The 14,029-nt window shown below is 37.6% G+C and overlaps 3 protein-coding genes across 3 annotated transcripts in view; 2 read left to right on the forward strand and 1 right to left on the reverse strand.

The window, feature by feature from the left end:
- Positions 1 to 14,029, reverse strand: part of LOC117989018 (cytochrome c oxidase subunit 6A, mitochondrial-like) — a 104,488-nt gene that overhangs the window by 30,073 nt on the left and 60,386 nt on the right. The window lies entirely within an intron of this gene.
- On the forward strand, positions 73 to 2,623 carry LOC117988862 (uncharacterized). Its single transcript, XM_034976131.2, has 3 exons — positions 73 to 137; positions 1,652 to 1,785; positions 2,285 to 2,623. The coding sequence occupies exons 1-3, from the start codon at positions 85 to 87 to the stop codon at positions 2,476 to 2,478; spliced, it is 381 nt and encodes a 126-aa protein (XP_034832022.1). The 5' UTR covers positions 73 to 84; the 3' UTR covers positions 2,479 to 2,623.
- LOC117989011 (glutathione hydrolase 1 proenzyme-like) overlaps positions 7,147 to 14,029 on the forward strand; it is a 35,909-nt gene continuing 29,026 nt past the window's right edge. Inside the window, exons 1-2 of the mRNA XM_034976313.2 lie at positions 7,147 to 7,384; positions 8,789 to 8,867. Coding sequence (XP_034832204.1) covers positions 8,803 to 8,867 — 65 coding nt within the window. The 5' untranslated portion in view covers positions 7,147 to 7,384; positions 8,789 to 8,802. The remainder of the gene's footprint in view (positions 7,385 to 8,788; positions 8,868 to 14,029) is intronic.

Here is a 14,029-nt window from a genome sequence, read left to right on the forward strand (position 1 = left end):
AAAACTTAAACAGCTGTCAAGTTAGTTTATTTTCTTATAAATTTTCAACTATTTTCCTCTTTCCTTCTGTGTATATTTCAGGAGATGACTGGGTATATTATTCTAAAACCAGAGAACCTTCACAATTCTTTGAAGGGGTAAGTTTGAAAGCATACCACCCTACCGGCAAAGCCGTGCCGCCAAGCGATTTCGCGTTCCGGTACGATGCCGTGTGGAAACCAAAGGGACATGGGTTTAGTAAAAAAACTGACATACCCCTTCCAGGTTAGCCCGCTTCCATCTTAGACTGCATCATCACTTACCACCAGGTGAGATTGCAGTCAAGGGCTAACTTGTATCTGAATAAAAAAGATATTATACTGGCCTGATGGCATGCGCGTTTTAACGGGGGTTTTAGCATGGGCTAACCTGGAAGGAGTATGGCAGTTATTATTAAACCCATACCCTTTTGGTTATTGTGACTATACATCAGGGCTAAAAAGATGCTAGCGGAGCGAGACCAATAATTAATTATTAATCTATGCTGTAGATATTTCCTGAATTTTCGAATTTATATAAATAAACCTTTCTTACTGAAGGTCCTTGCCTTGGAATATCACTTAGACGGAGTTTTGGGCGGGGTAAATAGTTCGTAGAAACACGTAGATTGTAATTAAGTTTTTATACTTTTCTGATGGTAATAAAATTTAAAATAACTTTTCCTTCAAGAACGTCTTACACAAAAACGCCAACGCAAAAATGTAATAAAATTGAATGCTAAAATTATTCTAGTTTCTCGGATCATTGTTTTATGAAACAAAAAAATTTCAGGCGTTACGAATCAAATTGTTTCTCATAGTCAATTATTACTTACATTTTCATCGACTGTAGTGTGTAAGTCTAAAACAATATTTGACCAACAACAAATCTACTTAGCAGAAATCTTCTTCGGCACTGGCCAAGTGCAGGTCAATTACACTTAACTTATATTTAAAAAAAACAGGTTTGCTGTCGAAATTATGAAGTAGGTAGGTTTTTTTTAAATTTTTTTTAAAATTCAGATACAAGTTATCCCTTGACTGCAATCTCACCTGATGGTTAGTGATGATGCAGTCTAAGATGATAGCGGGTTAACCTGGAAGGGATATGGCAGTTTTTATTAAACCCGTACCCCTTTGGTTTCTACACGGCATCGTACCGGAACGCTTAATCGCTTGGCGGCACGGCTTTGCCGGTAGGGTCGTAACTAGCCACGGCTGAAGCCTCCCACCAGACCAGACCAGAAATTTAGAAATTATAAAATTCCAAACCCCTGCCAGGAATCGAACCCGGGACCTCCCACTAATAAGACCACAGCGCTCACGACTGCGCCAGGGAGGTAGTCAAAATCGTCAAAAAGGTATCTACTTAACTACATTTTATACAGATGAGAAGATTGGTGGAGATTTACATTTAGATAGAGAGAATTAGATCTTTAATATTATATTCCCTTCATAAACCAAGTATAGGGTCTCTCTCTGGTCGTGGCAGATTGCCGTCCCATCGGATTATGAGATAAGAGAAAAAAGAGTGCACCTGTGTACTCGCACATACTTATGTCTTCTGCGTAGCTCTAGTCGTCGGCTGCCGTGGCAGAAATTCGGTTAGAAAAGCATAATTAGTTTGGTTCCAGCAAGCCAAGATGGATGATATGCGTATTGTTCACCGCAGGCCTGCTCATCATGACGCTGTCTGCAGTCGCCGCTGGCATCTTCATAGGCTACACTTATTGCTACGTCGAACATCGGACGGGATTCCGAGCTGCTGGTAAAAAAAACTACACTGGTGCGCTTTCAACTTGTGTTTCAACTGTGCAAGCGCTAACTACGGAGATGTCGTATGCCTGTGCGCATGCCTCATGTTCGCTGACAGTAGCGCATGCAATAAAATCCTGTGGTGCACGTAACTCTCTTACATCGTCTCCCTCGTCTCCCGCGTTTGTGACGACATACAACACGCATTCTTATACGCATGTATCTTCAGCAGATTACATAACGCATACACTACGCAAGTTGGAAACGCACCGGTGTAGTAAGCTGCATTATCCCTGTGCATTTAGAGCATTATTTGCAATGTTACTTATTTGTGCTTATTTGTACTTATGTGTACTTTATCACAAATGTTGCGATTGACATTTTACTTTACCAGCTATCATACTCTGGCGCTAATCCTGTAGGCATATAGCACTGGTAGAACAGACTCAGAAAATATTTACTATATAATATTTGTATAGCAGTTTAGTTAGTAATTTTTGATTTATTCACAGGTAACATTTCACAAACACAAGATCTCCGGATATTTAACGTTCCCCTCGGTGACTTCCAGGAGATGAGGGAGCAGAACACTATAAATGGAGCGCTCGTGTCCAGCCAATTAGTGCAGAAGTTCCTAAAAATTGGACATACGCTATGGGATGATGATCATCAGGGCCATGTGATGACAAACACGTCGAGAAACTGAAACGGGAACCATGAGTGACAGCAAAAGTAGAATAGTTCGTTTTCGTAAATTTCGTTGTCGTGATTAAACTGGTTTTAAAATATAAGTCCCGCAAGTTGCTATTGCGCTGGAACCATGTCTCATTAACATCAAAATGACGTCATTTTGACGTCAGCCGAAATAAAAATATACCATCAGCTCAAAATTTCAGTCAAGTGCTGAACGTCACTAAAATCGCGGCCACGCACATTAGCAATTTGCGGGACTTATATTCGCCAATCGTTATTACGTTCACTACCGAATTGAATCGCAAGTGATACGCCTATTATGGCGGTAAATTAATTATGAGAGGCCAAATTATAGCGATTCGATTCACCGACCTAGTGGACGTATAGAAATCGGCAGTCGCGTGCCCTTTTGTTCTAGTTTTATGTTTATACCTTATTATTTTCTGTACATAGAAGAACATTCTTTAGAGTTTCAGCTTTTAAATTGTCCTCTTGTGTTCTTATTATTTTGTAATATTAAAATAATGATTCAATAAATTTTTCATGCTTTTGATTTCATGTTTGTAGAATCTCCTGCCCTCGAATATTACTTTTGCCTAGATAGATAGGTCGCAAGGTGCTGAAATTGATGAAAGTAATGCCGGCACCAAACTGGAAAGCGCATCGTTGGCAGACCCCCATTTGATATGTATCCATCCAGGATAGTCCCAAACGAGCCCAGGGAGCCGCTGAATTCAGCCGGCGCGTAAGACCGTGGCGTATGGAATTCCCTACAAGAGACATAATATATGTCTAGCAGTGGACGTTTATCCGTTGTCGATGATGATGATAATGATGATGAGATATAAAATCGAATATGTCGTAGGTATTTTTACAATAATATAAAGTACGTACTTAGTCAGATATCTGAAGCTCTAAAATAATTGTTTTGTTTAGGTTTTGGTACATAAATTGGTTTTCTTATTTACAGACGTGAATTATAGTCTCCTTTTAATCAAGTTTCTCTGTATTTCGCGCCAAGGTGTTGTGAATTCCAGACACTTCCAAGTCTCAATCCAATTTCTCTCCTGTATACTTACTTAAAGTAATTTGGATTCCGAGCGAGTGCCATTTATGTATATATATTGATATGCTCCTCAAATATCGAGATTAAATCCAAATGGCTCATCGATAAGCTGAGCTATGGTGTTCAAACGATAGCCACGCGCGAAACGCCGTATCGAGATTAAATCCAAATAGCTCATCGACAAGCTGAGCGAATGGTGTTCAAACGATAGCCACGCGCGGAACGCAGTATCGAGATAAATACAAATGGCTCATTGACAAGCTGAGCTATGGTGTTCAAACGATAGCCACACACGCGGAATGCAGTTGTGTAGGTAATGCCCGCCTTCCACTGCCAGCGGAGCGAACTCCGCACGGACTCCATGGAGCTCGCTTTGGTGAATTTCATAAAAGTAAACTATGAGGTCCGGTATCGACCAAAGCGGAGATGACCGGACGGAGATGTAATTAGATAGATAGATGTTTGAAAACTGAAGTTTTTTGGATCATCTATGAATATTTCTCCGTTCCGCTCCGCTGCATGCTAAAAATATATTATTTATATATTATATATTATTAGGGCACAATAATTAAAATAAAGTATGCAGTTATATTCGTTTTATATTTAACTATTCTGCACTGATCAAAATATGCCTGGCATTCTCTTGAAATTACCGTCACCAATTTAATGAATTGATTGTTAGGACCTTCGGTGTTTCTTTGTCATTTAGGGTCAATTATTTATTAATCGGAACAATTTTGGGATGATTGAATGGGTAAGTACTTAATACAATTCTTTTTATAGTCCTATGAATATGAATTGTAATATAAGTGAAGACTTCCTTAAAAACCTTTTCTTTTTCATCAAATTCTAATGCAGAATTTGTTGTGATTGCGTTAGTAAAAAAAGTTGATATTGATCAAAGCAACTACCTATATCTACCACAATAAATAACCTACTGTTTACTTTAACATTTCAAATAGGTAGAGCAAAGAAATCTTGATAACATATAATTTTATATTTTATTCAAAGCATAAAACATTTTCACGAAATAAAAAAGGACCTCTAAGGGTAAAATTACAAATGCCATTTTGACGTAAAATTGCGAACCCAATTTTGGGCGTTATTTTCTGTAATTACTGAAAGCCCTCCTATGTCATTACGGCCAGGAAAGGACAGAAAATAACGTAATGTCAAAAAGGACAAGGGATTTATAAGAAATAGGTTAGCTTCTGAGGAATATAATGCAGGAAGAAAGAGTTAAGGCCACTTTCTTCGTCGGCAAGAATTAACGACAAAAAATAGAAAATAAATTAACTTAAAACAGACAAAGCGTGAAGTTAGCGATATAACTTCAAAGTACCTTAGCTACCTACATACCTACTTAAAAACTTTTAAATATGAAGATATGATGTGAAATGGACTAAGTATTCATAAACATCCATTCGAAAGCAGGCTACTTGGTTCTCATAACATTATGTGTGACATAGGTACGAATAATGGCACCATGTCCACTGTCGTCAACCAGAAAGTGTCAACCATGAACGCTATTTAAATATTGGACTTACAAACGTGTTAAAAAATCGTGGAAATATTCTTAACAAGATGTAATACAATGGATAATGTACTTGTATCAGTATTATTAGTACCCTTATTATAAATGCGAAAGTGTGTTTGTTTGTTGGTTTGTCCTTCTATCACGTCTTTGTTGGTATGTTGGTTTATCCTCCAATCACGTCGCAACGGAGCAACGGATCGACGTGATTTTTTTGCATGGGTATAGTTAAAGACCTGGAGAGTGAGAGGCTACTTTTTATCCCGGAAAATCAAAGAGTTCCCCCGGGATTTTAAAAACCTAAATCCACGCGAACAAAGTCGCGGGCACCAGCTAGTAATAGGATATAGGCATGATCTGTAGTAAGGAGCTCTAGGAGTGTAGTGAGAAGAGGACCTTGCATCGCAAAGCGCAATGTTTGCACATCCTACTTTAGGGAACAGACAACATCAAACGAGTCGCATGGAGCCACTGGATACAGGCCTCTGGATATAGTATGGTTGCTAGGTAAGTGTACCTATGTATCCACTACAAGAAATCCTATGTCCAATAGTACGTCTATCAGTTGACACCTCGCCACGGCGGGTTTACAAATTATTGGTAGATCATATTATTTACTAACTTATGCTCGCGACTTCCTTCACGTGGACTACACAAATTTCAAACCCCTACTTTACCCCTTCACGGGTTGAATTTTCAAAAATCCTTTCTTAGCGGATGTTTACGTCATCATAATAGCTATCTGCATGCCAAACAGCCCGATCTATCCAGTAGTTTGAGCTGTGCGTTGATAGAACAGTCAGTCAGTCAGTCAGTCAGTCAGTCAGTCACCTTTTCACTTTAAATATTTAGATTTATGTACCTCTGCCGCTTCATCATGTGCAAAGTAGGTAGGTAACATACGGAATTTGTACCGAATCTATAAACAAAATCAAGCTCGCCCATAGCCGTACTGCTAGCTATTACACAATCAATGTTTTGCAATCACCTACCTACCACTTCTGCATAAATCGTACCTACTTAAACAAGCAAAAAATATCATTAACCAAACAAAGCACAATCAAATTGTGCAATTTTTTTGCTTACTCTTGAATAAGTACACCCACGTGTAAAAAAATACTCGTAACAAAAAGTAAACATTATTGATAAATTAAATTGATAGATGCATCTGACTTCAACTATCCAGACAAATACGTGCTAGTGGTAGAGTCGAAAATATATCTAACACTTTGGATGTGGAAAATTGAACACCGCCAGGTTGTACTACAATCTTATAATTTCTCAAGTGGTCACTATTTGACGACTACCGGCCGAAAATAAAATTAATCAATCTATCCGTCGATAAGTTACTTGTTTTTGTTAAACACCGTACTTATGGTATTTTTTGACAAATAACAACGTTCAGTAACTTCCCGACAGATTACACATGAATTGATAAAATTTCAGCCATAAAATGAAATTGGTTAAAATCCGCAAATCCGCAAATGCCGTCGATCTTCAATTTGTTCGAAATTGTGTCAAAGAGAACGTAAGGGTAACATGCAAAATATAGACCAACTAGCTTATTCCCGCGACTTCCTTCACGGGGACTACACAAATTTCAAACCCCTACTTTACCCCTTCACGGGTTGAATTTTCAAAAATCCTTTCTTAGCGGATGTCTACGTCATAATAGCTACCTGCATGCCAAATTTCAGCTTGATCCGTCCAGTAGTTTGAACTGTGCGTGGATAATTCAGTTACTCAGTCAGCTTTTCCTTTCAGATTACATATAAACATACTCGAGTCATACTCGTATGAGGTAACTACTTACTTAATCATTTACAGATTACAAGAATAAATCAAAACGTACACAGTACACTGTTTGAAACATTTCATGCCACGGCTGTCAAGAAGGCAAAAAACTTGAGTCAAGTCCGTAAATTAACTATATTATGATCGTATATCCTATAAAATTGTTAAAACCCTTTTGTGTTTCCCATAGCTTTAGGAATGCAATATGCATCACTGATCCCTAAAAGGAGTAGCACAAAAAGTGTACGACAGACCAGTCACAGCACAGGTTCATCTTCACTTGCCGACGCTGTGTTGCGCGCCCGCGTGTTAAACTAATAATTACGTAAATATCAATAAAAGTACTTGTTTTATTACGAATAGCCGTTGAAATTTTAATAGTTTTGTCATTTTATAGGTTTGTTCTTATAATTTTGCGTATTTTGTGTCTGTGTTGTGTGAAGAAGAAATAATGTTTTAACTTTTAGTTTTTGAGCAAGCTGGTTAGTGTACCTACCTACAGTAGTTTCCCACCTTGATAAGAAAGTAAGTAAGAGTGAGAGGCTTGACTTATATAATTATTATACACCCGTATTCAACTTATAACATTACTTTACTGTATTTTATGGCTAGAGATTTGATTGAATGCACAAATGATTTATAGTTTTCTGCATATTTTCTCGATTTACATCTCTACACTATTATAAATGCGAAAGTGTGTTTGTTTGTTAGTTTGTCCTTCAATCACGTCGCAATGGAGCAACGGATCGACGTTATTTTTTGCATGGCTATAGTCAAAGACCTGGAGAATGACATAGGCTACTTTTTTTCCGGAAACTTAAAGAGTTTCCACGGGATTTTCGAAAACCTAAATCCACGCGGACGAAATCAGCTAGTTAATAAATAATTACTAGGTACCTATACCTATACACAATAATGCTTTCATAGCTGATGTGCGAAGGTTTTTTTTTAAATTTTTTTTAACAGCTAGTTGCACTTACCAAATTTCAATTTAATAGTTAAAGTAGGCCTATGGATGTACAAAAATTTACCTCTTACGAAAATAAAATTCGTAAATAAATTTGCCACATAAAGCAGCTGCGCGATTGCGGCGGTAGAATGACAGCTACAATGTAACGATCGCAATCACCTCTGATTGGTTGACGCTCGCTCACTATTGCAAATTGGCTACAATGCATTGTTGCAAAAAGAATAGCACAAATTCAGCCAATCACAACAATAAATTGAGATTGTAATAATGATTGATGCAGGTTTTACGAAATCGCCCTACTGTTAAAATGGCGCGTGTAAACTCATTTTGTACGCATTTAAAATTGTTGTACCGAAATAAATATTTTTGAATTTGAATTTTGATTTTTTTGATGCGTCGCTGGCTCGTGTACCTTTTCCGCATACATGTCTATGATCGCTACTGTCGAGATTCAGAATCGCGATCAAGATATGCGTGGCTATATCAACTGCGACGGCAGTACTCACCGTTGACATACAATACAATTTATATGACTTTAGTAACCTCCAGTAACCTATACAAACATCGTACTTACAAAAAAACAGACACTTCATTTTATACACCTACAATTCGTTTCATTGAGTTACATTTCGTTACACCTAAGAGTTAAGAGAATCACCAGGACCACTGACCAGCGCCACGCAGGAAATATTCAATTTATGCCCAATTGCTAAATCATTGTTGATAAATCTTTTTACTGTTCATCAGTTTATCAACGTACCTACCTTATTTATTGGATTAAATTTTAACTACAGCAGCAGTTCTACCAGAGCATAAAATAGAAATCATAATATACTACTACATAAATACTACTTAGCTGTCTGTACTCTTTTTACAGACAAGTTTTATATCGAAGCATCTTTTTATAGGTGGTTCCTATATTCATTTTAATTGATTAAATTATTACGGTTTTGTTGCAGATTTAAATGTGAAGATGACTATTCAGAGCATGACAGTGACTGACGCCCACGACGCTACCACAAAAAACTGCTGTAAAGGGTAAGATTTTTCCCAACACTGCAGCTTTTGCTTGCGAGTTAGAATCTTTAAAAATCCACGGTATAAAGACGTATTTGCTTTCCCGGAGTGAAAAATAATCTATGTCCTTAGGCTCCAGGTAATCTTTAAGATTTATGTCAAAGTAAAGGAGTAATGCCCCCATAGAAACCCAGAATCTGTCAAAAAAGTTATAAGCATCGACCCCTAAAAACTACTTAGCCTACCCTGATGGGTGTAGAAGAATTGGTCGGTTGAACTTCGGTGGTTGGTGACGTCGGTCTCGGGAATGAAACTTTTTGGAGTTATGTGCGTTTGAAGAAATTAAATATCACTTGCTTTAACAGTGAAGGATAACATTGATAGTGAGGAAACCTGCATGCCTGAAAGTTCTTCACAATGTTCTGAAACACCGTTCTCAAAGGTGTGTAAAGTCTGCCAATTCACGTTACGCCAAACCATTCTCATTTTGAGTTTTAATTTTAGAGCTCAGTAGTGGGCCGTCGATGGATTGATCATGATCATGCTGATGATGACATTTTGTATTCTTTAACAGTTTGCTTATTAAGTTTCGTATTCTGAATTTATGGAATTCTTTAAAAGATTTTTTTTAATAGGAAAAATGGGGCCGATTCTCTTGTACGCAATCTCTAAACTAAACTAAATTAACAGGTCTAAATCTAGTGGTATCCTTTTCCGCAAGCAACATTATGAAAGGGATAGCATTCGATTTAGACGTGCCATTTTAGTTTAGTTTAGAGATTGTGTACAACGGAATTAGCCACAAATATTACGATAAAACTTAAAGCTAGCGTTATCTAGTTACTATACAAATCAAGCCCGCGTGGAATGGTGCCAAGAATACTGGCTGCATTTCCGCGCTGGAAAGCCAGGCTGATCCGTGGCGCAAAAATTGAGCGGTGAAATTCTTGCTGCAATTGTGCATTTTAGCCAATACCTAATTATTGTAAAAGCTGTCCGCCAATCAGAGTTGATTGCGATCGTTATATCTATCAAAATACACTGCTCTGCTAGCCCTGCTGAGTGGATCGAATCAGTGATTTAATTTAGATACAATTTCCTTGATGTTATCAAACATGCAGTGAATTATGGAGGCACAAAGCTGGCTTTAATAAAAGCGCTTTAGTTCATTCATCAGGTTTTATCTCACATAACGAGTGTAATATCCTACGTAGTACCCACATAATTTATTATTACTTGGGTAGGTATTTAGCGCAGCTTTTTATTCTATTGTAAAAGAGATTATCCCTCTAACAAATAAACCTGGAATAGCGGTGGAATAGTTATACTCTGTTTTTCTTTCTCTGTCATCAGTAATTTGACATTTGAAGGAAAAAGACAAAACAGAGTATAACTATTCCACCGCTATTCTAGGTTTATTTGTTAGAGGGTAAGTATATTTCGCAATATACCTACCTGCCTACTTCGTGTTTATAATGGTTATGATGAGAATTTTAGGGTAGGTAGGTAGGGGTGCCAGCCAGGTAACCTCCCAGTGTGCCTGGGTACTGCCGGTCCCTTTTGGAGACGTCCAACGGGAAGAGCAGTATTCGGGCCGGTGTACCCCGGTAACATGGCTAAATTTCTCTACGGGGATATTGTTAGCCATGGCTAATGACCTGGCAGGGGAAAGGTTTCTCCGCGTGTCCCTCTGACTAGGAGAGGGCACAGTGGACGAGGCGAAGGATGAGACGCGGGCGACGTGTGCGGGATCGCGTTGTCGCCCGTTGGGTCTCCGGGGAAGGTGAGGTGCATACTGCACATAGTTGGTGCACCTCGGACGTGTGGTAGGGGACCTCGTGAGTGGGGCCCTTGTGGAGGGTTCGCCTTGGCGGATGTCGCTGGCTGTGTCTCGGTTGATTGCTTGGATGTTCCCGTGACCCAGTCGCCAGGCGACGCGCGGTATCGCCGCTGGGTTTTAGTGGGTATACTGGTCGCCTCTCGGCCGGTGAGTCCCACATACCTTCCTTCCAGTTGGCTGGCTGGTTGGGTTTAGCTGGCTGGCTTCCATGGAAGGGGGATGCGTAAACGCATTTCCCAGCGATAAAAAAGGGTAGGTAGGTAGTTCTTATCCGTCCATCCAATAGTCATTACCGCTATGACTTCAAGGTCGCGAGTGGCTGGAGTTTGGCTCTATGTGAGAAGGATAAACAAATCAAAGAATGTACCAATCTTTATTCTGTATGTATGAAATGCACCTACACTCTACAGTCACGTATGTCAAGAATGTATATACTTACTTATTATGTTATATTTGGTACAGAGCTGACTTGCATCCTGGAAATGGACGTACTTTTTATTCCGGAAATCCAAGAATTCCCACGGGATTTTTGATAAACCTATAGGTATATCCGCGAGGGCGAAGTCGCGGGCATCATCTAGTGTCATTATAAATTGTGATAATCTATGATTGATAATTTCCTACAATAATAATAGGCTAGTTGACCCTTTTTTTAAGTAGGTCTTAAATGGTTAATATTTGTCCTATTAGATCAAAAAAATTAACACTATATTTTTTTGCGCCCTAAAAACCGTAAAACTTTAATTTAAAAATATATTTTTCTTAGACAGGTGAAAACACTGTCGGCCATGTTTGGCCGATAGATTATCTGTGCTCTGACGTCATGCATTTGTAAACAACAGCACAACCTCCCAAAGTTTAATAAACATGACTTCTATACTAGTTTACATGAAAAATATAGTAATTATCGTTATTGTATCATCCGAGAATGTAAAAAAGTAGATAATTTAAAGTCCTGACAAACTTTTACGGACTTTAAATTTTATATATATGGATACTACGTTAGTCCACGCGTGACATAGGGATGACATTTCTTTGTTTACATATTTAATGACGTCACATCATGGCTGACAGCGTTTTCTGCGTTTCAAATAAAAATTGTATTTTTTTAAATTGGATTTATATATCCATCCTGCGGTTTTAATAATTGTTATTGATATATTTCGTTGTCTTAAGCAAAATACTATAACAAATAATCATTTATTGGACGAAATTAGATATGAGTCAAGTAGCCTATTGCTCTAACTATCAAAGAATAAATAATATCTACGTATGCGTAATGTAGGTATAAGTATAAATATAACTATGTACTAGAATAATTATGTCTATGTTCAGATTTTCCTGTAGGTATTAGGCATCTGTATTATTCAGGATCTCGTGATTAAGAATTAATTATTTTTTATTGTAGGGTTTTTATCGTTAGGTAGGTAGTCTAGATAACTTTTTTCTTAACGCTGGGAAATGCGTTTACGCATCCCCCCTCCTGGAAGCCAGCCAGCTAACCAGCCAGCCAACCAACTAGAGGGAAGGTATGTAGGACTTACCGGCCGAGAGGCGGGCGCTGCTTGCGGTTCTTGAAGCAGTGTGCTATCACCTTTATACCTACTTCCGTGTAAAATTACCACTATATTACTAAGTCCACATATTAAATATATACAGTCCATTGTTTCGCAAATAATTTTCAATTCATGGAATAACAAAATTCATAATTAATAAACTACCCATAAAACTTGACAATATACAATATGACGAATGTGATGTGGTTATTGTTCGATGCTTTGTAATCCATTATCACAAAGTTATCACACATCAGAGATTGAAAATAATAATAGAATTTGATGGTTATGTTATAATAACCTATATTTCATTCACATTACACATTTCATACATATTATGATAAAGTATGAATTTTTAAACAATAAGTTTGGTTAGTGCTCGGTGGTTTCGCGCGTCAGACGTGATTAGTGCATTGTAATATGACCAATAACTAGAAATTATTTTTTGTTAAGGTAAAATCCGTCCCTAAAGCGGTGTTGAGACACATTTCGGATGTTCATAGAATCAAGTTTTGGCCTACAAATACAACTACGAATTTGTTTAAGTATTTATTTTTTAATATTGTTTTTTTTTATTGAAATTAACGGTATTTTTAGTGAATTACGAGAGCCAAAACACAAATTGACATAATTAGGCTTAATACAAAAAATCGCGAAGTTTCCCCTAAATACGCATTTTTTACACGATCATTAGACGAAAATCTAGTTTTATGCGATTGATATAAAAACAATTTTAATAAAATTTCGTATTTACGTTCAACGTTTAATACACTAATACGGTATTATTTGTACCACTTCATTCCATTACGTCTTAAATACTTATTAAAATATGTATAACATTAGATCCATCATTAATAATTACAATATTGGGACCTATTAAAAAGAGCGAATAGGCACCATCTAAGCGCGCTCCAATTTAAGCTGCATCATCACCGGCCCAGGTGATGGGATCCCAGTCAAGCGCAAGTCAATTTAGTTTAAAAAAAACAATTATTTTCGTCAAAAGCTAGTGCCAACGCTCTTTTCATTGTTATTATTTCTTGTCTAGCTAAAAGCAAAATCGCAAAATCACATTAGAAATACTCCCCATTTCCCAACTAATCAATGAGAACACGTCTTGACAATTGACAGCTCTTTAAACGCGTTTAGGACGCTAAACGTCGTCGGAAATTGGGCGTTCAGAATTTGAACTGCGTTTGGCTTTAACTGCGTTCAGTTGACGACGTTGGTGAAATGCAAACTGAGTTCAATGCGTAAACTGAGTTCAGCTTGAACTGATCACGTTTAGATTCAACGGTGAAATCGGCCCTAAATTATCTTACCGACTTTCCTTTAACATCATCAACGATCTCTATGCCTACATAGAGATCCCTTATAGAACAAAATACCAGCATTCTATACGAATTCGGGAGTAGATTCGGGAGTAGATTGTACGTCAATGAATATTATAAAAAACAAGTCAAGTGTGAGTCGGGCTCGCACACGAAGGTTTCCGTACCATCGCACAAGAAATAACACTTTATGATTTTTTAATTTTTATGGCGGTAGACTCTAGTAGAGTTGTTCAAAATCTAGCTTTTTACCTACTTAGGTAAATTTTTCCACTACACCAATAATTTTCTTTTTAAACCTCATTTCACCCGGTCTATTTCCATTAAAGTGTTTCAAGTTCCTAGTTATAATAGGTAGTTAAGATTCCATACTCTTGAACATATTTTCACGGTCATTCTTACTATTTAGCAACATCATAAAAGGGAAAATTATAAATCGCGACTACGACTCCATGT

This window comes from Maniola hyperantus, chromosome 15 (genome assembly GCF_902806685.2).
Source record: "Maniola hyperantus chromosome 15, iAphHyp1.2, whole genome shotgun sequence".
Lineage (NCBI taxonomy): Eukaryota > Metazoa > Arthropoda > Insecta > Lepidoptera > Nymphalidae > Maniola > Maniola hyperantus.

Excerpts from the sequence above, each read along its gene's own strand:
- LOC117988862 (XM_034976131.2), top strand. The coding sequence starts at position 85 with ATGACTGGGTATATTATTCTAAAACCAGAGAACCTTCACAATTCTTTG. Across the intron at positions 138-1,651 it reads CTTCACAATTCTTTGAAGGG|CAAGCCAAGATGGATGATAT; the intron begins GTAAGTTTGAAA and ends GTTTGGTTCCAG. Across the intron at positions 1,786-2,284 it reads GACGGGATTCCGAGCTGCTG|GTAACATTTCACAAACACAA; the intron begins GTAAAAAAAACT and ends ATTTATTCACAG.